Below are 24,160 nucleotides of genomic sequence, written 5' to 3'. Positions count from 1 at the left end.
AGCACTCCCCAGAGAGCTAACTCAGTCCAGCACAAACAGTAGTAACCCATTCCCCCTTTGACCCACATTAATGCTTTGAGGAATCAAGGTTCCATAGTGTTTTGGAGGGCTGGGGAGGTGGCTCAGCCATTAAAGCACTTGCTTTCATAGTGGGTTTTTTTTTTTTGTTGTTGTTGTTTGGTTTTTAGTCTATTTTATGAGGGAGAGAGAGAGAATTGGCAGTCTAGGGCCTCTAGCCACTGCTACTGAACTCCAGACGGGTGTTCCACCTTGCGCACATGCGTGACCTTCTATGCTTGTCACCTTGTGCATCTGGCTCATGTGGGTTCTGGAGAGTTGAACCTGGTCCTTGGGCTTCACAGACAAGAGCTTTAACCACTAAGCCATCTCTCCAGCCCTGTATTTCGTTTACTGAGACAGGGTCATATACAGCCCCAGGCTGGCTTGCAACTTCCTATGTAGCTAAGGATGACCTCAGACTCCTGTCTCCACCCCTCAGGTGCCAGTATTGTATGTGCCACCACTGCCCCCTTTTTAAATTATTTATTTATGTATGTATTTCAGAGAGAAAGAGGGAGACAGAGAGAGAAAGAGAGAATGAGTGCACCAGGGCCTTCAGCTGTTGCTCATGAACTCCAGATGCATGCACCGCCTTATGCATCTGTCTTACATGAGTCCTGGGGAATCGAACCTGGGTCCTTTGGCTTTGTAGGCAAGGGCCTTAACTGCTAAGCCATCCCTCCAGCCCACCACTCCCCTTTTTATGTACTGCTGGGGATTGAACTGGGCTTCAGGCATGCCAGGCAGACAATGTACCCACTGAGACACATCCCCAGCCCAGGTTCCACAGTTTGGGGGTATATACTCAAAGCACAGCAGTGAGAGTGATGGAAGTGTCATTTTGTTGATGACTACATGTTTTATTGTTTGCTTTTATTTGATTTGATTTATTTTTATATACATTTTATTTTATATGCAAATGATCTGAACATACACAGAAACCTAGAAACCGGCCTTGAACTCTCTATGTAAGTGGGTATGACTTTGAACACCTGACCCTCCTGCCTCCACCTCCCAAGTGTGGGGTTTACAGGCGCATACCACCATGCTTGGTTTTATGTGGTGCTGGGGTTCAAACCCAGAGCCTTGTGCATGCTAGGCAAGCACATCCCCAACCCCATGAAGTCTTTCATTATCTTCCATTTTAGTGACAAAATTGAGGCCCTGAGCCAGGCATGGTGGTGCATGCCTTTAATCCCAGCACTTGGGAGGCAGAGGTAGGAGGATCGCCATGAGTTCAAGGCCACCCTGAGACTACATAGTGAATTCCAGGTCAGCCTGGACTAGAGTGAAGCCCTACCTTGAAAAACAAAAACAAAAACAGAAAAATTGAGGCCCTGAGAAACAAAGTGACTTCAAGGGACAGTAGAGGAGCTAGGGAGATGTGCAGCAATTAAAAGCATTTGCTTGCAAAGTCTGCCGGCCCTGGTTCAATTTTCCAGTATCCACATAAAGCCAGATGCACAAAGTGGTACATTCATCTGGAGTTTGCAGCAGCAAGAGGTCCTAGCACATCCATTCTCTCTCTCCTCCCAAATAAGTATTTTATACACACACACACACACATATTTGTTTTTTGTTTTGTTTTGTTTTGTTTTTGTTTTTCAAGGTAGGGTCTCACTCTGATCCTGGCTAACCTAGAATTAACTATATAGTCTCAGGGTGGCCTCAAATTCATGGTGATCCTTCTACCTCTGCCTCCCGAGTGCTGGGATTAAAGGCGTGAGCCACCACGCCCAGCAAAATATATTTTTTAAAAATTTTTTAAAATATAGTTTATTTATTTATTTGAGAGAGAGAAATAGGCAGAGGGTGGGGAGGAAGAGAATGGACATGCCAGGGACTCCAGCCACTGCAAATGAACTCCAGATGCATGCACCCCCTTGTGCATCTGGCTAACATGGGTCCTGGAGAATCGAACCAGGAGCCTTTGGCTTTGCAGGCAAATGCCTTAACCACTAAGCCATCTCTCCAGCCCAAATAAGTTAAATATTTTTAAAAAGAGATAGAGAATTTTAGCTGGGTGTGGCGACACACACCTTTAATCCCAGCATTTGGGAGGCAGCGGTAGGAGGGTTGCCATGGCCATGAGTTCAAGGCTGCCCTGAGACTGCATAATGAATTCCAAGTCAGCCTGGGCTAGAGTGAGACCCTACTTTGAAAAAAAAAAAAAAAAGCCTAAGTGAGGTTAGGGGAAGAGATTGAGTAAAGGAAAGGTGGAGGGAGGGCTAATCAAAACCTAAGAAGATATAAATAAATAATATGGAAACCTACTTTTTTTTGGACACAGGAGCAACAGATTGTTACTAGGAAATTTTCAGTGCCAGGAATGGGATACCTTCCAGTGAGTTGCTGGCCATGGAGGTCCCTGATGCCCCCAAAATATTACAGGCCATTGCTAAGGCCCTTGGTTCCACCAGGAATAGATGGTAAGACCCTATTACTAAAGACCACATACTCAGGCTGCAAGGTCACTGAGAAATACTGCTGGAGCTGAGCTGAAAACCTCCTCCATATAGACCAGCTGACAGAAAACTGGAAAAAGAGCCAGGCATGGTGGTGCACACCTTTAATCCCAGCACTCGGGAGACAGGGTAGGAGGATTGCTGTGAATTTGAGGCCACCCTGAGACTACATAGTGAATTCCAGGTCAGCCTGAGCTAGAGCAAGACCCTACCTCAGAAAACAAAAACAAACAAATGAAAAAAAAAATAAAAGGAAAGGAAAAAGCCACACTGCACGCAATTCAATGGGAGAGAGAAAAATCACCAGTGAAGATACCCAACAGTGGACACTGCAAGCCTTATATTTGGCCAGCCAGGCCAAATGAGCCAACGGGTGCAATAGTGGCATGTCTGTTATGGGGGAAACCAACTGCTCTATAATTTGACTGGAGGCCTGCTCCATGGGAGGGAATACATCCCTGATACTAAAAACCTACAGCAGGGGTAGTCATAAGCCCTAAGGGTGTAACATCTGCTGCTGTCTGGCTAAACGTATATACTATGCTCACCAAACTGCCCAGTAAGCACTTCTCTCTCTTTTTTTAAATATTTATTTATTTATTTGACAGAGAAAGAGGGAGAGAGAGAATGAGCATGCCCAGGCCTCCAGCCACTAAAAACAAACTCCAAACACATGTGCCCCCTTGTGCTTCTGGCTAATGTGGGCCCTGGAGAATTGAACCTGGGTCCTCTGGCTTTGCAGGCAAATGCCTTCCTTAACTGCTAAGCCATGCCTCCAGCCCTAAGCACTTCTCTTAATGCTCATACCCATATATTAATGCTACTTTCACTTTTGATTAGAGAACCTTCTCTTTTCAGATGCCAGTGACCTTGGGATGACTCAGGAGGCACCATAGTGCTAAGAAGAAGTGACAGAGGAATGCTCAGCACTGAAATATCTCTATCACACCTTTTATGGTTCAGGGTCCATTGCAGAAGAGGTAGCAAAAAGAATGTAAGAGCCAAAGGAATGGTAGGATCCCTTACAACATACTCCTCCAGACACAAAATGGCCTGGATACCCATGACCTCACAGTGCCTGACACTACCTGCACAAGACCATCATAATAGGAGGAAAAGATCATGACATCAAAATAAAAGAGACTGATTGAGAGGGGGAGGTGATATGATGGAGAGTGGAGTTTCAAAAGGGAAATGGGGGGAGGGAGGAAATTACCATGGGATATTTTTTACAATTATGGAAGTTGTCAATTAAAAAAAGAGGGAGATGGGCTGGAGAAATGGCTTAGCAGTTAAGTGCTTGCCTGTGAAGCCTAAGGACCCCGGTTCAAGGCTTGGTTCCCCAGGACCCACATTAGCCAGATGCACAAGAGGATGCATGTATCTGAAATTGGTTTGCAGTGGCTGGAGGCCCTGGCACTCCCATTCTCTCTCTCTCTCTCTATCTGCCTTTCTCTGTCTGTTGCTCTCAAATAAATAAATAAAAATAAACCAAAAATTTTTTTAAACCCTTTAAAAAAAAGAGGGAGAGAGAAAGAATTTTGCCATATCTATTTATTTATTAGAGAGAAAAACAGGCAGAGGGAGAGAGAGAGAGAATGAATGTGCCAGAGCCTCCAGTCACTGCAAACGAACTCCAGACACTTGTGCCACCTTGTGCATCTGACCTATGTGAGTACTGGGGAATCAAACCTGGATCCTTAGGCTTTGCAGGCAAGTGCCCTAACCACTAAGTCATCTCTCCAGCCCACCATATTCTAATAAGAAGAGGAGGAGGAGGAGGAGGAGAAGCAGCAGCAGAGATGGACTGAAATCTGGGTCACTCTGACCCTAGCTTCAAACTGTCAACAAGGCTCAGGGCTGCAGAATCTTAGAACTCACTCCCCTTCCTCACTGCTCCTGGAGAGGAGAGCGGTGCGTGACTGAAGGCGGCAAGAGCAAACAGCTGGGCAGCTGCGGTGTGCAGCCCATGAAAGCAGGGCCAAGTGGTCCTGGGGATAAGTAAGCCTGTGACCTTGGCTCCACTCAGCTGCCCTGCAGCATGCAAGCCCCATTTGCCTGGCTGAGGTCCATGTCTCCACAGGAGGCTTTTCTACTCAACCTGAGAAGAAAGGGCAGCTGGCTCGTCCACTCCCAGGGGCTGCAGCAGGGTCCCCCCATCCTGCCACCATCATCTGCCCACACTCTCCATGATTGCTTGTCCTGTCTCTAGGAGGCAGGGACCAGGGAAAGCAGCAGCTGATCTGCTAGGGCACAGACATTTTCTGAACCTGAATCTGAGCCAAGGAGACTCCCTATAGGGTGCCACCAAATAACATGTATACTAGGACAGGAGCCACCTGGGAAGGCTCTGTCCACAGAGCCAAACCAGCCACAGAACCTTCCCCTGTGTCCCCTCTCAGGGAAGCCAAGTGTCCTCAGAGCCTCCCACCCAGGGCCTTTCCCTGACACCCAGTGGGTTCCTGCTTTGCCTAAAACTCTAGATCAACATAACATTCAGCTGTTCATTCAAGGAGATGTTTGAGCCACAGCCCTGCAGCCTCAGAGCTTCTGTTTCGACTGGCCCCTGTGTCTGGGATGCGGTTCCCAGTCTTGTTTTGACCCTGCTCCACCTACCCAACACCTCAATTCAGGAACATCATTTCAGAAGCAGCTGCCGACATGACTACACACCCGGGCATAACGTGGTTTGTTCTGGACCTTTCCAGAACCCTGAGGCGCCACAGCAAGCCGACACCTTGCTAGGCCAAAATGGTCCTTCCAAACTCACCAAATGGATAAACAGATAAAGTGGATGTCAGGGATCTAAGGGGCTGACATAAAACCTCCACCTAACCCCTCTGGGGGTGTCTACCAACAGACCCATTGCCATCTTGCCAGTGCCCAAGCCCCTGTCTCTGCCCTGGCATTTTTTCCCTAACAAAGGCCCAGGCTTGGAAAACCCTGTGACCAGTCAATATTTGACCTGTGATGCAGCTCGTATCACACAGGTGCTTGAAGAGGCACCTGGGGCCAAGCAGAGGGAGGAAGGACCATCAGACACAGAGAGAGAGGACCATCAGACAGAGAGAGGGAGGATCATCAGATAGAGAGAGGGAGGACCATCAGACAGAGAGAAGGAGGACCATCAGGCAGAGGGAGGGAGGACCATCAGACAGAGGGAGAGAGAACCATTAGGCAGAAGAAGGGAGGATCATCAGACAGAGGAAGGAGGACCATCGGGCAGAGGGAGGGAGGACCATTGGGCAGAAGGAGGGAGGATCCTCAGACAGAGGGAGGGTCATGAGGCTAAGCTGAATATGAAAATTAAAACAGGAACCCATCATAACATTCTTTTGACACTCTAATAGGGCAGCAGTGCAGGCTAGGACAAGAGTAAAATGACTCTGTCTCACTGTCTGCAGGAGGAAAAGATGGGTATGATTGGCAGTACTGATCAAAATGGAAAAGGCTATTGAACTTTCACCATGCAATTCATTTCTGAAAATGTACCCTTGAGATACATTTGTCATGTGTGCAAGCTTATTGCATAGACCAAAAGCAGTCTGCCTTGATGGTTGGATAAATAAAGATAATTTTTTTTCTGAGGCATATTATATAGTTATCAAAAACAGAGATGAGGGCTAGGGAGTTGGCTCAGCAGTTAAAAGCACTTGCTTGCAAAGTCTGGCAGTCCTGGTTTGACTCCCCAGTACCCACATAAAGTCAGACGCACAAAATGGTATATGCATCTGGAGTTCCTTTGTAATGGCTAGAAGTCTTGGAATGCCCATACTCACTCCCTCTCTCTCTCTCTCTCTCTCCCCACTCTTCAAATAAATAAAAATATTTTTAAATTTTTTATATGTATTTATTTGAGAGAGAGAGGGGCAGAGACTGGTAGAGAGAGACTGGGCATGACAGGGCATCTAGCCACTGCAGACAAACTCCAGACACATGTGCCATCATGTGCATCTGGCTTACATGGGCACTGAGGAATCGAACATGGGTCCTTAGGCTTTGCAGGCAAGCGCACTAACTGCTAAGCAATCTCTCCAGCCCCAATAATTTTTTTTTAATTTAACAGCCAGAGGTGGTAGCTCAAACCTATAATATCAGCACTCAAAAGACAGGTGGATTACCATGAGTTCAAGGCCAGCCTGGTCTACATAGTAAGTTCAGGGCATCCTGGGCTACAGAATAAAACCCTTTCTAAAGATAACAACAGCAACAATAATAGCAATAATAAGTTCAGAGTTAAGGAGATGATTCAGTCAGTAAAGTGCTTGTCATACAAGCATGAGGACCTCAGTTTAGATCCCAACACCTACATAAAAATCTGGGCATAGGGCTGGAGAGATGGCTTAGCGGTTAAGCGCTTGCCTGTGAAGCCTAAGGACCCCGGTTCGAGGCTTGGTTCCCCAGGTCCCACGTTAGCCAGATGCACAAGGGGGCGCACGCGTCTGGAGTTCATTTGCAGAGGCTGGAAGCCCTGGCGCGCCCATTCTCTCTCTTCCCTTCTATCTGTCTTTCTCTCTGTGTCTGTCGCTCTCAAATAAATAAATTAAAAAATTTTTTAAAAAATCTGGGCATGGAGGCTTGTGCCTGTAATCCCAGCACTAGAGAGGTGGAGACAGGAAGATTCCCCAGGCTTCTGGCTAGCTAGTCTACCTGAATCAATAAGAGACTATATCTCAAACAATAATGTGGAGAGCGATTGAGCAAGACATCTGATGCAGACCTCTGACTCTCACATGTGAATGCACATACACACAACAACTTTAGCAAAAAAAAAAAGTTGGGGGCTGGAGATATGGCCTAGAGGTCAAGGTGCTTGCCTGGAAAGCCGAAGGACCCGGTTTGATTCCCCAGGACCCACATAAGCCAGATGCACAAGGTTTGCAATGGCTAAAGGCCCTGGCATGTTCATTCTCTCTCTAGCTGCCTTTCTCCCTTTGTCTCTCTCTCTCTCAATCAAATAAAATAGTGTTTTTTTTTATTAGAAAGAAAAAGAAAGTAAATATATAAAAGTCAATTGCCTTCCAACATCTTAGCTATTCTCATTTGTCAAAAATGTAATGGCCGGGCATGGTGTCGCACGCCTTTAATCCTAGCACTTGGGAAGCAGAGGTAGGTGGATGGCCGTGAGTTCAAGTCCACCCTGAGACTACATAGTGAATTCCAGGTCAGCTTTGACTAGAGTGAGACCCTACCTCAAAAAAAAAAAAATGTAATGGCAAAAAATATACCAGTCAAGTGGCAACAAATATAAGCTGAGTATGGTGGTGCACACTTTTAATCCCAACACTTGGGAGGCAGAGGTAGGAGGATCACTGTGAGTTTGAGGCCAGCCTAAGCAAGAGTGAGACCCTACCTTTAAAAAAACTTAGAAATGATATTTTAAAAGAATGGAAGAGGGCTAGAGAGATGGCTTAGCAGTTAAGGGCTTGCTGTGAAGCCTAAGGACCCAAGTTCAAGGCTCGATTCCCCAGGACCCATGTAAGCCAGATGCACAAGGTGGTGCATACATCTGGAATTCGTTTGCAGTGGCTTGAGGCCCTGGTGCACCCATTCTCTTGCTAATTATCTGCCTCTTTCTCTGTCTGTCTGTCTGTTGCTCTCAAATAAATAAATAAAAATAAATGCCAGGCATGGTAGTGCATGCCTTTAATCCCAGTCCTTGGGAGGCAGAGGGTAGGAGGATCACTGTGAGTTCGAGGCCACCCTGAGATTACATAGTGAATTCCAGGTCAGCCTGGGCTACAGTAAGACCCTACCTTGAAAAACAAAAAAAAAAAGAAAAGAAAAAAGAATAGATGAACTTATAGGGGGGAAAAATGCACTGATCTTGGCTAAAGAAAACATGTGAACACAGCAGCAGGCCTGAATATTTTTAAAGGATAATTATTCCCAGAGTCAAGACTGAACACAATTCTAAGCAAAATCTCAGTAGAATTTTTTCTCAGAAGTAAACAGAGTTTTTCTGTTAACTAATATTTCATCTGAGCAAATAAATATGAAGCCAGGTGTGATAATCCCAGACTCATGAGGCTGAGGTTAAGAGGATCACTACAAGTTCAAGACCAGCCTGGGCTACAGAGTGAGTTCCAGGTCAGTTTGGATTAGAGTGAGACTCTACCTTAACAAGAAGGGGAGGGAGCCAGGTGTGGTGGTGCACGCCTTTAATCCCAGCACTTGGGAGGCAGAGGTAGAAGGATCTCCGAGAGTTCGAGGCCACCCTGAGATTATCTAGTGCATTCCAGGTCAGTCTGGGCTAGAGTGAGACCCTACCTGGAAAAAAAAAAAAAGAAAAAAGAAGAAGAAGGAAAAGAATCTCTCTCTCTCTCCCTCTTTCTCTGTCAAATAAATAAATTAATTAAATATTTTCAAAATATATATATTTTTTAAAAAGGGATAAGAGCCGGGCGTGGTGGTGCACGCCTTTAATCCCAGCACTTGGGAGGCAGAGGTAAGAGGATCGCCATGAGTTCAAGGCCACCCTGAGACTACATAGTGAATTCTAGGTCAAGCCTGAGCTACAGTGAGACCCTGCCACAGAAAAACAAAAAAGGTGGGGGGAGGAAGAGTAATAACAAGATGAGGGAATAGAAATGCAGCTCTTGCAAAGCTTGTACTTAGCTTGTATAAAGGCCAGGCATGGTGGCACACAGCTGTAATTCCAACACTTGGGTGGTAGAGGCAGGAGGATAAGGAATTCAAGGCCAACCCTGGCTACATAGCAAGTTGGAGGGTAGCCTAGGTTACATGAGACCCTGTCTCAACACAAGAAGAAGCACACATTAGGCCCAAGGTTCCACCTCTAGCACCAATAAATTAATTAGTTAAGTAAAAAATATGGGCTGGGAGATGGCTCAGTGGTTAGAGGTGCTTGTTTGGAAAGCCTTCTGTCTGGGGTCTGATTCCCCAGTACCCATCTGTTGTTTGTTGGCAGTGGCAAGAGACCCTGGTGCACCCATTCTGTCAGTCTCTGTCTCCAGACCCACAGAGAGCCAAATGCACAAAGTGGCACATGCATCTAAAGTTCCTTTACACGAGCAGAAGGCTCTGGAACACCCATAGTCATCCCCCCTCCTTCCTTACAAATAAATAAATCAAATGTGCTGGGTGTGGTGGCGCACGTCTTTAATCCCTGCACTCAGGAAGCAGAGGTAGGAGGATCACTAGGAGTTCAAGGCCAACTTGAGACTACAAAGTGAGTTCCAGGTCAGTCTGGCCCACAGTGAGGTCCTACCTCGAAAAACCAAGAAAGTAAAATAAGGGTTTTGGGGGGTTTTTTCTTGGTTTTTCGAGGTAGGATTTCGCTGTAGCCCAGGCTGACCTGGTAATAACTGTGTAGTCTCAGGGTGGCCTTGAACTCATGGCAATCCTACCTCTGCCTCCCAAGTGCTGGGATTAAAGGCATGCACCACCACACCTGGCCAAATAAATTAAAAATTTTTAGTATGGCCATACGTCTCCGTAACCCCAGTGCCAAGTGAGGCAGAGACTGGAGAATCGCTGGGCGACAGTCAGTCCGACTGAAAAATGACAAGGACAGGCCTCAAGTTCAGTGAGAGACTCTGGCTCAGAGGAGGGCGCTCAATGTCCTCTGGCCTCGGCACACGTGTGCACGGGAGCTCACACCTGCACACACACACACACTCATACACCATCCACACACGTACATGTGTGCGACAACGGGGCTACGCCACAGGAACACTAGCGCCGACTGCATGAACACCCAGTGACCAAAGCTTGAAATTTTTCAGCCAGAAATTAAGCAAGTAGTTTCAGATGACACCCCAAGTCATGAAATAATATCCATGTTTCCATGCTGATAAAGAGAAACGAGGAATGGCCAAGAACTAAATGGGGAGCAAAAGACAACCCCGTCACACCAAATGCCAAGTAACTGACTAAGACGCTCAGGATGTAGAGCGTAACCCCTTCTCTCTAAGGCAGCCTGGCCCTTCCAAAGAGGACAGTAGAGAGAGAGAGAGAGAGAACTGTGCACAGAGAGAAAGGAATCTCTCCCACTGAAGCTTGCGAACACAGGTGGGGCAGCAAGCAAGCAGTGGGCAGTGTCTGTGGGCTGACATATTGGCAGCCCGCATGCTTCATGGGTATAATGGCCCTGGCATCGTGTCTCTTTGCTATTCCTTCCCAAAACACAAGGCTAACTTGAGAAAAAACCCAGGCAGGTGACAGTTGAGGGACAACCTCTTACTCTGACCACTACTCTACATCATCAAAATATCCCACCTTTTTGGGACTGGGGAGATGGCTTAACAGTTAAGGCATTTGCCTATGAAGCCTGAGGTCCCATGTTCTAGTCCCTAGAACCACCACGTAAGCCAGATGCACAAGGTGGCTCATGCGTCTGGAGTTTGTTTGCAGTGGCTGGAGACCCTGGCACACACATTCTCTCTTGCTATCTGCCTCTCTCTCTCTCTCCCTCCCTCTCTCTCGGTCCCTCCAATAAACAAATAAATAAATTTAAAAAATAAAATCCCAGCTTGAGAGATGGCTTAGCAATTAAGGCATTTGCCTGCAAAGCTAAAGGATCCCTGTTAGATTCCCCAGGACCCACATAAACCAGATGCACAAGGGGGCACATGCATCTGGAGTTCTTTTGCAGTAGCTGGAGGCCCTGGCCCACCCATTCTGTGTGTGTGTGTGTGTGTGTGTGTGTGTGTGTGTGTGTGTGTGTGTCTTTTTTTCTCTCTCAAATAAATAAATATTATATATATCCCACCTTTTGGAGCCCAAGCAGACATGATAACTGAAGTGAAGTCAAGTTCTGGGCAGAGCCTGGGACAGGAAAGTATGAAGTTCCATTAGAAAAGAATCTTCCAGGGATCAAGAGATGGCTTAGAGGTTAAGTACACTTCCTGAGCCAGATAAATAAATAAATAAAACTTAAAAAAAAAAACTAAAATGATGCCAGGCATGGTGGCGCACGCCTTTAATCCCAGCACGTGGGAGGCAGAGGTAGGAGGACTGCCACGAGTTTGAGGCCACCCTGAGACTCCATCGTGAATTCCAGGTCAGCCTGGGCTAGAGTGAAACCTTACCTCGAAAAAACAAAAAACAACAACAACAAAAAACCACCTAAAATGAGAATACCAGGGCTGAGGAGATGCCCTGGTAGATAAAGCACTTGGCACACAGTGGGAAGACCTGAGTTCAGATCCCAACACCCATGGAAGTGCCGGTGGGTATGAGTGGAGAGGCAGAAGCAGGGCATCCCCAGGGCAAGTTGGTTAGCTCGACCAGCGGAATCACTGAGCTCTGGGTTCAAGTAAGAGACCCTGGAACTAAAGTAGGGAGTAATGGAGCAAGACATCCAACATCAGCCTCTGGTGTACACACACACACACACACACACATGAACGTGCATACATATGCAAAAAGAGAAAAAAATAACAGCCTGCCAGCATGGTAGGGTATGCATGTAGTCTAAGCACTTGAGAGGCGAAGGCAGGAGAAGCAGAAGGAGTTTAAGGCCACATAATAAGTTCTAAGCCAGCCTGAGCTACATGAGACCCTATCTCAAATATACAAAATAGGGGCTGGAGAGATGGCTTAGTGGTTAAGGTGCTTGCCTGCAAAACCAAAGGACCCAGGTTCAATTCCCCAGGACCCACATAAGCCAGGTGCACAAGGTGGCGCATGACTCTGGAGTTTGTTTGCAATGACTGGAGGTCCTGATATGCTCAGTCTCTCCCTCTCACACCTTCTCTCCCTCTCTCTCTCTCTCTCTCTCATAAATAAAATCTGTGGATTTTTTAAAAAATATTTTTGTTTATTTTTATTTATTTATTTATTTGAGAGTGACAGACAGAGAGAAAGAGGCAGAGAGAGAGAGAGAGAGAGAGAGAGAGAGAGAGAGAGAATGGGCATGCCAGGCCCACCAGCCAGTGTAAACGAACTCCAGACGCGTGCGCCCCCTTGTGCATCTGGCTAAGGTGGGTTCTGGAGAAACGAGCCTCAAACCGGGGGTCCTTAGGCTTCACAGGCAAGTGCTTAACTGCTAAGCCATCTCTCCAGCCCAAATCTGTGGATTTTTTTTTTAAATACAAACAAGAAGAGGAGAAAGAAGATGAAAAGGAGGGAGTGAAGAAAGAAGGAAAGAATAAAAACAAAGAAAAAAGGAAAATAATCAAATATACAAAGCAGAATTCACTCTCTTAATATATAAAGACTGATAATGCATATAGTATGCTCCTGGCACAAGAATTTTCATGCAATGGAAGAGAATGGAAAGCCCAGATAAATTCCTAACATGGTAAGTGATCTGAGAGGTTGGAGACAGGATCCAAGCAATGGCTGTGAAAGGACTATAACTGTTCTAGCAAATTGAATTAGAACTTTACACCTTAAACCAATGTTATTTTAAATATTTTATGTATGTATTAGAGAGAGAGAGATGGGGTGCACAAGGGCCTCTAGACACTGCAAATAAACTCCAGATGCATGTGCAACCATATGCATCTAGCAGGTACTGGGTAATGGAACCTGGGACCTTAGGTCTTTGCAGGCAAATGCCTTAACCACTAAGCCATCTCTCCAGCCCCACCAATGTTATTTTAATTCCAGGTGAAAGGATTGATGGTCAAGAAAAAAAAAATCTAGAACATCTACCTAAGTGAGATGTGGAAATACAAAACACCTTTCTTTTTTCTGTTTATTATTTGTATTTATTTATTTGAGAGTGACAGACAGAGAAAGAGGCAGATAGATAGAGAATGGGTGCACCAGGGCCTCCAGCCACTGCAGACAAACTCCAGATGCATGCGCCCCCTTGTGCATCTGGCTAACGTGGGTCCTGGGGAATTGAGCCTCGAACCAGTATCCTTAGGCTTCACAGGCAAGCGCTTAACCGCTAAGCCATCTCTCCAGCCCACACCTTTCCTTTGTTAAAGATTTTATTTTTATTTATTTATTAGAGACACAGAGAGAAGGAAAATGAGCATGCCAGGGCCTGTAGCCACTGCAAATGAACTCCAGACAACATGTTCCACTTACATGGGGCCTGGAGAATTGAACCTGGGTCCTTTGGCTTTGCAGGCATGTGCATTAACCACTAAGCCGCCTCTCCAGCCCACAAAACATCTTTCTAAGCAGACAAGTGGAGAATACAAAAGGTGGGGGAGGAATCAGTAGATTTCTCTGCATGAGTATTTAAGACTGCAGAACTTCAGAATCGCAGAGTACAAAGCAAACATCGGTCAAGGGATGTAGCTTAGTGTAAGAGTGCTTGCTTAGTTAGCATGGGCAAGGCGCTGGGCTTCACCCCCAGTGTTGGGGGAGGCTAAGCACTAAATAAAAAAGGGTTGATGCCAGCAACGTAAAGTCCTCACAAGAATTAGGCAAAAGGAACTTTCAGGATGGAGGGATGGCTTATTGATTAAAGCACTTGCCTGCAAAGCCTAAGGACCCAGGTTCAATTCACCAGTACCCATGTAAGCCAGATGCACAGGGTGATGCATACATTTGGAGCTCATTTGCAGTGGCTGGAGGCCCTTGCATGCCCATTCTCTCTCTGCCTCTCTCTCATAAGTAAATAAGTAAATAAATAAATAAAATTTTTAAAAAGAAAGAAAAACTTTCCCCCCAAATTAGCAAAGAAACCCCCACACAAAACTCTAACAGATTCTTTGAAATGGCACTGCACTTATAAGCAGGGAAAACAAGAGGGCTTATTGTCCATCTTCCGAATTAGGATAGAAACATTTTCCCAGATGTCCAGCATCAGGGCAGCTGTGTTAACCAGGAGCCCCTCAAATGCTTCTGGTGGAATGTTCTCATGGAACATTCTGGAAGGGTAGCCCAGTACCCAGAGTGTAAAAAGTGTCTTAAGACTCCCACTGTGGGGAAGGGGATTAGAGAGATGGTTAAGCCTTTAAGGGACTTGCCTGCAAAGCCTATGGACCCAGGTTCAATTCCTTGGAACCCACGTAAACCAGGTACCCATAGTGGTGCATATGTCTGGAGTTCATTTGTAGTGGTTGGAGGCCCTGCCCCACCCATTCTCCCTCTCTTTCTCTCTCAAAGAAATAAAAATATTTTTAAAAAAGGAATCCCACTGGGAGCTGGGGAGATGGTTTATGGTTAAATGGGCTTGCTTGCAAAGCCTATCAGCCCACATTTGATTCCCCAGTTCCAATGTAAAGCCAGATGCACAAAGTAGTGCATGCATCTGGAGTGAGTTTGCAGTGTCAAGAGACCCTGGCATGCCCATTCTTTCTCTCTCTCTCAAATAAGTAAAAAAATTTAAAATAATAACAATAATGATAATAGTAAGTAATAAAAGAATTCCAGCCTGGTGTGGTGACCCATGCCTTTAAACCCAGGCAGAAGTATGAGTATTACTGTGAGTTCAAGGCCAGCCTGAGCTAGAGTGAGACCCTACTAGAAAAAAAACTACCACCAACAAAACAAAAATAAGAGAGGAATGTGACCCTGCTGAAAAGCCAGTCAGAATTGCAAAGACAGGGCTGGAGAGATGGATTCGTGGTTAAGGTGCTTGCCTGCAAAGCCTAAGGACCCAGGTTTCGTTCCCCAGTAGCACAGGAAGTCAGATGCACAAGATGGTACATGCATCTGGAGTTCATTTGCAGTGGCTAGAGGCCCTGGCATGTCCATTCTCTATTTGTCTCTTTCTTTTCCCACCACCCCCCTCAAATAAATAAATAAATATAGTTTCAAAAATGCAAAGACAGAGCAGAGCATGGTGGCGCACGCTTTTAATCCCAGCACACGGGAAGCAGAGGTAGGAAGATTGCCATGAGTTTGAGGGCAGTCTGAGACTACATAGTGAGTTCCAGGTCAGCCTGAGCTAGAGTGAGACCCTACCTCAAAAAACAAAAAACAAAAAACAAAAAACAAAAAAAAAAAAAACAAAGCAAAGACAGGGCTGGAGAGATGGCTTAGTGGTTAAAGTGCTTACCTGCAAAGCCTAAGGACCCAGGTTCAATTCCCCAGTATCCACATAAGCCAGATACACAAGGTGGCACATGCATCTGGAGTTCATTTGCAGTGGCTAGAGGTCCTGGTACACCCATTCTCTCTTTCTCTGCCTTTTTTTCCCCTGTCTATCTCAAATAAATAGAATAAAAATAAAATATTTTTTAAATGCAAAGACAGTTCCTCCAGGAATACTTTTTTTTCAACTCTTCACTAGGGGAAAAAAAAAAACTAAACTAAAACTAAAACCAGTGTGACTTTCCAGCCAAATGACATGATCAGCGATGTCTCACTTTTCTACTCTGGGAATGTTCTACTGTTTGCATGTTTGTTAGTTTCGTTGACTTGAGTCTCACGATGGAGCCCAGGCTGCCCTTAAATCAATGAACCTCCAGCCTTTGTCTGCGGCATGCTGGGGTTACAGGCATGCACCTCCACAGCGGACTATGCTTTTAACAGTTAAAAAGGGGAAAGAAGCCTGGCATGGTGGCGCACGCTGTTAATCCCAGCACTCAGGAGGCAGAGGTAGGAGGATCGCCAAGAGTTCGAGGCCACCCTGAGACTACCTAGTGAATTCCAGGTCAGCCTGAAGTAGAGTGAGACCCTGCCTCGAAAAAAACAAAAAGTGGGGGAGGGCAATACTTCCAAAACATTGGTCCTTTGTCTCCAAGACTGTGCAGCTTAGAACCACAGCTGGAAACCTGGGTGTCCCTCTTGGGGCTTTCTTTAAAAAGCAGGGATATTGCTTGCAAAGCCCGCTGGCTTAGGGTTGATTCCCTGGTACCCACATACAGCCAGATGCACATGCATCTTGAGTTCCTTTGCTCACCCATTCTCTCCCCACCACCTTTTCCCTTCCTCCCTCTCCCTCTCTCTCTCTCTCTCTCTCTCTCTCTCTCTCTCTCTCTGCTTTGCAAATAAATTGAAAATAAAAAGATCATCATGGCTTACTGTCTGTAAGTATGGAAGTTGTCAATTAAAAAAATGTATTTTAAAATAAAAAGAAGTCACTCCCAGACCCAGATCAGTGAACACTCTCCTTTCTCAAGCTGGTCCTTCATGGAAGACATTCCATTTGCTGATTCAAGAGACGCAGTGGCCCTGCTAGGCGTGCTGAGGCCGCAGCAGCGGCTGTCTCCAGCCCTTAGAAGGAAATGCAAGCGCTCCACGCAAGGGCGCAGGCAGCGGGCTCCCCTGGATCCTGTCCCACCCTGCCCCACTCCCGTGCTGCCCTGCTTCTACTCTGTGAACTGACCTGGCTCCCACACTCGCCTGTCACACTGCCTCTTGACCAGCCATGTATCCCAGTAAGCCCTCTGTCCCAGCACGGAGCGTCTGCCAGGCAAACTGCCGAATCTGATGTTCTCTTCGGCCCCACTTCTCCCTTCAGACCGCGAGGAGCAGACACCTGAGCCAGTGCCTCTCTCTTAATCTCTCTCCCTCCTTCCTTCCTTGCCTTTCACTCTCCCACCTGCCCTTTCCCCTGATCTTCTCTAGTACCTACGTCACTCTCTCCCTGCAGCTTCAGATCAAGCCTTGAAGTTAAAACAAAGTCTTTTTTTTTTCTTTTTTTTTTCTTTTTTTTTGAGGTAGGGTCTCACTCTAGTCCAGGCTGACCTGGAATTCACTGTGTAGTCTCACGGTGGCCTCGAACTCATGGCAATCCTCTCTGCCTCCCAAGTGCTAGAATTAAAGGTGTGCACCACCATGCCCGGCCAAAACAAAGGCTTAAAGTCAAGGAAATGGTTTGTTTCAGTGCCTCTATCATGAGCCCAATATCTGACAAGTATGAATTTTGATCCCTTCACACTGTGAACTTCCCAGGGATCTGCCCACATCAGGGAACTTTCTGATGTTGAAGCACTCCTTCGCACAGAATTGGGGGTAGCTTTAGGAGGTTGCTTTGTGGGACCATGGAGGAGGCTGGATTTTTGCTTTATAAAAAAGAGTGAGGGCCGGGCATGGTGGTGTACACCTTTAATCCCAGCACTCGGGAGGCAGAGGTAGAAGGATCGCTATGAGTTCGAGGCCAGCCTGAGACTGCATAGTGAATTCCAGGTCAGCCTGAGCAAGAGTGAAACCCTACCTTGAAAAACCAAAAAAAAAAAAAAAAAAAAAAGAGGGAGGGAGGAGTGGAAGGATAGCTCAGCAGTTAAGGTATTTGTCTACAAAGCCAAAGGACCCAGGTTTGATTCCCCAGGACCCACTTAAGCCAGATGCATAAGGGGGCACATGCATATGGAGTTCGTTTGCAGTGGCTGGAGGCCCTGGGGCACCCATATTCTCCCCCCCCCCATCTCTCTCCCTCTCTTTCTGTGTCGAAAAAAATCAATAAAAATAAAATATTTATTAAAAAAGAGAGGGAGCCAGGCGTGGTGGCGCATGCCTTTAATCCCAGCACTCGGGTAGAGGACTGCCATGAGTTTGAGGCCACCCTGAGACTCCATAGTGAATTCCAGGTCAGCCTGGGCCAGAGTGAGACCCTACCTTGAAAAAACAAAACAAAACAAAACAAAAAAAAAGAGTGAGGGAGGCAGGAGAGATGGCTTAGCCATTAGAGCATTTGCCTGAAAAGACAAAGGATCCAGGTTTGGTTCCCCAGTACCCACGTAAAGCCAGATGCATATGGTGGCACATGCTTCTGGAGTTCATTTGCAGTAGCTGGAGGCCCTGGTGTGCCCATTCTCTCTCTCTGTGTCTCTCTCTTTCTCTCATAAATAAATAAAATTAATTTTAAAAAAAAATTTTTTTAAAGAGTGAGGGAATGAGCCTTGGCGGGTTGGAGACCAGCATAGCCACCTCGGTGACCAGAAAGGACCAGAAAGGGGACCGCCCTGAAGCTGACAGCAGCCCTCAGGACCCCACCCTGGGCCTCGGGATACTGTGCCTGGCTCAGAGCTGCTGCCCTGCCTTGCCATGGAAGTCAGGCCGCGTCTAAAGACAGGTATGGGCTATAAATCAGGAACGCCACCACCCTGGCAGCTGGCTGTGGGGAAGCCTTGCTCGCGCCCTGATTCTCAGTCATTCCCACAGTAAGCTACTGGGGTAGAGGACCCAGGAAACATTACACAGGAAGTGCTGCTCTCACCACTAGCTAGAGACCCTTCTCTGCGGAGATGGCAGGAGACTCAAGACTCGCGATAGCAGAAACTAAGAGAGCTCAACACTAAAGGAGATTTCTTTTTTTTTTTTAATTTTTTATTTATTTATTTATTTGAGAGCGACAGACACAGAGAGAAAGACAGATAGAGGGAGAGAGAGAATGGGCGCGCCAGGGCTTCCAGCCTCTGCAAACGAACTCCAGACGCGTGCGCCCCCTTGTGCATCTGGCTAACGTGGGACCTGGGGAACCGAGCCTCGAACCAGGGTCCTTAGGCTTCACAGGCAAGCGCTTAACCGCTAAACCATCTCTCCAGCCCCTAAAGGAGATTTCTGTCAGGCGTGGTGATGCACACCTTTAATCCCAGCACTCCGGAGGCTGAAATAGGAGCTCTGCTATGAGTTCAAGGCCACCCTGCGACTACAGAGTGAATTCCTGGGCTAGAGTGAGACCCTACCTCGAAAAGCCAAAATTAAATAAATAAATAGATTTCTAACACACTCTCCAAGGCTCAAGGAACATTGCAGAAGGTGGGGGGAGGGTGCAGAAAGAATCTAAGAGCCCCAGGGTGGAAAGGTGGAAAGCGTAGCCCTCCCAACACAAACCAGCTGGTGTTTTCATGACCCCGTGAAAGGGAGCACACATGTATGGGGTTCATTTGCAGTGGCTGGAGGCCCTGGCATGCCCATTCTCCCCCCCCCCCTCTCTCTCTCTCTCTGTCACTCTCAAATAAATAAATAAATAAATAAAACAGAGGAAGGAGGGCAGAAGAGAGGAGACAAGAGGCTAACCTGATGGAAATATGACCAAATTACAGTACGTTCCTATATTAAAGTTCCAAATTAAAAATCTGTCTTAAAGATAGGGTGGATTTGGATAGCCTCTGAGATCTTTGGGAGCCCAAGACTGAACCAGAAAGTACAAGCTAAAGTTGGTTAACAGTTTATACCCCACCTTCTCACCGTGCCCAACCTTGCCGCCCCCACCCCAGCCCACCCCACCCCTGAGTTGCACGCTGTCCTTTTGGGGCTCCCTGGGGTCTTGTCCCAGATCCCTAGTTCCGGGGCTTTAGATCACAGAACCCCACAATATCCAGGGCTCCCAGAAGCAGAGGGGCCTCCAAGGCGCCACACCACCCAAAGTCTGGGTGGGAAGGGCTTAAGTACCAGAGAGAGAGGACGCACAACTGGGCACACTTCCTAAACGGCCTGTTGATTCACAGAGCCATTGGGCGTTGAGTGTTTCTTCGGTGTAAATGCACTTTACAGTGCAATGTTTTAGGGAGTCTGCCTTTGAGGGGTGCAACTTTTTGTTGTTTTTCGAGAGGATTTCATGTAGCCCGGGCTGGCCTTTGAACTCAACTTAGGTAGCAGAGAATGGCCTTGGACTTGTGTACCTCCCTAGTGCTTGGAGCCGCCACACCTGATGTTATGCATTAGCAGTCACCAAACTCGAGGCGTTGTGCGTTCTTTGTGCACTTACACCTGCGGAACCACACCTTCAGCCTTTTATTTGCTTTTTCTTTCTTTTTTTTTTTTTTTTTTTTTTTTTTGGTTTTTCGGTTTTTCGGTTTTTCGAGGTAGGGTCTCACTCTAGCCCAGGCTGACCTGGAATTCACTATGGAGTCTCAGGGTGGCCTTGAACTCACGGCAATCCTCCTACCTCTGCCTCCCGAGTGCTGGGATTAAAAGCGTGCGCCACCACGCCCGGCTCACCTTCAGCCTTTTAAAGCTATCCTGGGCCGACGGGTGGACAGAAAATGAAGAGCAAAATGTAACTCATGGGGTCCGAGGTGCGGTGGGGGGGGTCACCCAAGAGCTCAGTGCACTGTTTTGCCTCTAGTTTATTACAAGTTTGAAATTTTTTTTCATTTTAAAAACAAATGTAGCCCAACATGGTGGCGCACGCCTTTAATCCCAGCACTCGGGAGGCAGAGGTAAGAGGATCGCCATGAGTTCGAGGCCACCCTGAGACTACATAGTGAATTCCAGGTCAGCCTGGACCAGAGTGAAACCCTACCTCGAAAAAAAAAAAAAAATGTTGAGAGAAGTGGTCATGGCTGGGAACTTGGAGGACACTCCACCATTGTCTCCAAGGGATTTCCCATGGCAGCGTCTTCCAGGGACCCCTTGCAACCCTGAGCTGAAAAACAGGGGCTCCAGGCCACAGGGGGAAAGGGTTGGGGTGGGAGGTTCACATTGAAAACCGACAGGTCAAGGCGACGGAATGTCGGAGAAGCTGCTGCTTTCTTAAAGCAAGCTGGCACAGAGAAGGAGCAGCGGCGGGGGGGCGGGGGGAGCTGCTCCTCTCCCCCCCCTTAAGCCTGCCTTTGGGGCTGTCCTGGCCAGCAGAGTCTGACCTGGTAGGAATTCTAAGGGGGAAAAAAATGGTAAGACGAAAAATGCGCAGTCCCCTGGTGTGTCCTGAACATTTGAGCAGCTTTCCCTATTTCACAAATGGACATTAAGTGAAGCACAGGAAGGTGAGGTGCCCTGCTGGAGTCCCCCAACCGGGACACAGCTAACGGGAAGAAGAGGGAGCAGGGACCCCTGGAGGGGCGCTGCCGGGCCTGTTCTCAGGGCTCGGGGTCCTGCACCGCCAATGTGCCCATCACCCATTCGCCCAGAAGGCGCCCCCGCCCGGCCACCGCGCGCGCAAGGAGAGCCAGGTGCGCCCCGATGCCAAGTCGGGAATTTGGGACAAGGGCACTACCTGGGTCGTGGAAGGGCACCAGCGCGTAGTTGGCAATGGCCTGGCGGCCGCTGCTCAAACTACGCTCCAGGATGCGCGAGGCGCCGTCGATCACCTGCATCAAATCGTCCCACATGGAGCCGGTGACATCAAAGACGAAGGCAAGTGTGGCGTCTCCCTTGGCGGGGGACAGCGCCGCCGGCCGGGGCGCGCCGGCCGTCACCACCGCGGCGGAGATCCCCGCCAGCAGCCGCAGGAGCGGCACGGCGAGCACCATGCTGGGGACGCGCGGGCCGCGGCGCAGCCGAGCGAGGGGACCCGGGCGCAGCCGGCGGACGCCCGAGGCGCGGTGGCAGCGCGGTGCTCCGCTCGGGTGGCACGCACAGGGGCCGGTGCGCGCGGGGCAGGGGCGCGCGGCGGGGTCCCTCTGCTGGGAGCCCGAGGCGGGTCCTTAGAGCCCACCCCGCCTCCTTCGCTCCCCCCACCCCCACCGTGACTCAAACTTTCCCAGCCCCGCTGCTCGCCAGTCCAGACCCGGGGTTAGAGGAGGACGCGAGGCCCGACGGCAGGAGGGAGGTTGGGGCCGCGGCCAAGGCGGCGAGAGACGGAGGGATGCGGCGGACACCTGCGCCTCCCGCGGGCCCCCCGAGGCGGGGGCGGGGGTGGGGCGGGACCACGCGGGCTGCAGTCCTCGCCCGGGCTTGGCCCGATCAGGCCTGGAGCACCGCTACCTCCACCCGGCCACCGCCCAGCCCCCAGCGGCCCTGGGCTGCGCACTGTTGTAATTATTCAAGCTCAACACTGTAAGCACGGCTCCTACCACGGGCTCAGCATTGTCACAGTGACTTCCAGGACGCTAACACCAAACCCATTTCACAACCGAGCAAACCGAGGCTCCGAGAGGTAAAGCCGGCTGGCTACCCAATGTCACTCGACGCTCAAACGGCTCAGACAAGATCAGCTCTCAAAAAACAAAAAAAAGAAAGAAAAGAAACAACTCCAAAGTGGGCTGGAGGGATGGCTTAGCGGTTAAGGTGTTTGCCTGCCCAAAGGACCTAGGTTTGATCCCCCAGGACCCACGTTAGCCAGATGCACAAGGGGGCGCACGCGTCTGGAGTTCGTCTGGAGGCCCTGGCGGGCCCATTCTCTCTCTCTCCCTCTATGTCAAATAAATCAATAAAATACAATACAAAAAACAAAAAACTCCAAAGTTAGGCTGGAGAGTGGCTCAGCGGGTATGGCGTTTGCCTGCAAAGCCAAAGAACCCAGGTTTGATTTCCCAGGACACACATAAAGCCAGATGCACAAGGTGGCGCTTGCGTCTAGAGTTCCTACCTGGCGGGGGGCGGGGGGAGGTGGGGAACCGGGCATGGTGACTCACACCTTTAATCCCAGCACTGGGGAGGCAGAGGATTGCTGTGAGTTCAAGGCCACCCTGAGACTACCTAGTGAATTCCAGATCAGCCTGAGCAAGAGTGAGACCCTACCTTGAAAAAATAAATAAATACATAAAATAACTTAAAAAAAAAAAACTCTAAACTGACCATGGCAGCGCATGCCTTTAATCCCAACACTTCTGGAGGCAGAAGTAGGAGGATCATCGTGAGTTTGAGGCCACCCTGAAAATTCCAGGTCAGCAGGGACTAGAGTGAGACCCTACCTTGAAAAAAAAAAAAAAAAAAAACACTCCAAAGTCCTTGTCTTCTGCTGCCTCCACTAAGTGCTACAAGCAAGACACTGTCACAGATCATCTAGGGACTCCACGGATGAGGCATACTCCTCCGGTCACTTAACTGACCACGATTCACAGATTGCGCATGAAGATATAGGACGTGTGCTGCCTGGAGCTGGATTCGGCCATCCCTCCTTGACAGGACCCCTCCTGCCCCAAGGCTGAGCTGAACAGCAGTGCTCCCTCTGCCATTGGACTGGATTAGTGTGCTTCCTCCTCCGTCTAGCTGGGTCAGCCTTCTGCATTCTCTCATGTTTCCTCCTGGCTGACTTTTTCTTTTTCTTTCTACACAACCCAAGCGCCCCTTAGGGTCTCCACAGGCCCTACCTTAGTCCCTGGGACATGGTGGGGTCTCACTAAACATTTCTGATGACAAAGGACAGCTTTGGTGGACACGGCAGAGACTCTGAGTTCTTAGTCCCCTCCACCCACCCCCCTTTGAGCACAGGGTAAGTCACCCCCCCAGACATGGCTGAGAGCTGTGAGTCTGTGGGAGCACTTCTGACCTCCGCCCCTACAGAGCCATCATCCAGGAGGATGACCACCCCATCCTTCCTCCTACCTACTTAGTTCCCAACTTCTGAAACTGCTGTGGTCCCCTTGTCCTGCACCCACAACCCCCTGGTACTAACCCTAGCTCTGACTATCAGGGTCATGGCTGTGTGTGCCCTCCCAACTGACTGAGTGAGCTCTGTGACAATGGAGAACGAGGGCCTGGTACACAGCAGCAGCAGCCTGGTGATGTTTCTGTGGGTACCAAGGTCGGCTTCTGGGGGCCTGGTCACCGGCAGGGAGAAATAGCACACATCTCAGAGACTCAGGTAGAGATGAGGGTTGCAGACCCAGAGAAACACTTGATGTCAAGTTCAAGAGGAAGTCAAGTCGCCTGCACTTGAGAACACTGGCTCTTTAAATCTCCTTGGGTGAAGACTGGGATTGCCCCCAGAGTCCGGGCAGGGCTGGCCCAGCTGTTGGGAAGAAGAGAGATGCTCCAGCTGCGGGAAGGCAAAACCAACCAACCGGAGCAGCGACATGTCAGGCCCAGGGCAGAAGACTTGGGTCATTCACTCCACAAACCATTGCTGAGCCTGTTGTTGGGTATTGGGTCTTCCGTGAGGCCCTGTTGGGAGGGGGCGATAGATCAGAGGATGCAGGAGATGAGCT

General features: G+C 48.5%; 1 protein-coding gene across 1 annotated transcript in view; it reads right to left on the bottom strand.

Annotated features, from left to right (window-relative positions):
* Hmcn2 (hemicentin 2) overlaps positions 1-21,541 on the bottom strand; it is a 195,050-nt gene extending 173,509 nt beyond the window's left edge. The window contains exon 1 of the mRNA XM_012952006.2: positions 21,286-21,541. Coding sequence (XP_012807460.2) covers positions 21,286-21,541 — 256 coding nt within the window. The remainder of the gene's footprint in view (positions 1-21,285) is intronic.
* Between the last annotated feature and the right edge of the window lie 2,619 nt (positions 21,542-24,160).

This window comes from Jaculus jaculus, chromosome 1 (genome assembly GCF_020740685.1).
Source record: "Jaculus jaculus isolate mJacJac1 chromosome 1, mJacJac1.mat.Y.cur, whole genome shotgun sequence".
Taxonomy (NCBI): Eukaryota; Metazoa; Chordata; class Mammalia; order Rodentia; family Dipodidae; genus Jaculus; species Jaculus jaculus.
The sequence above is the reverse complement of the archived record's forward strand: the minus strand, read 5'-3'. Positions and strand labels throughout refer to the sequence as shown.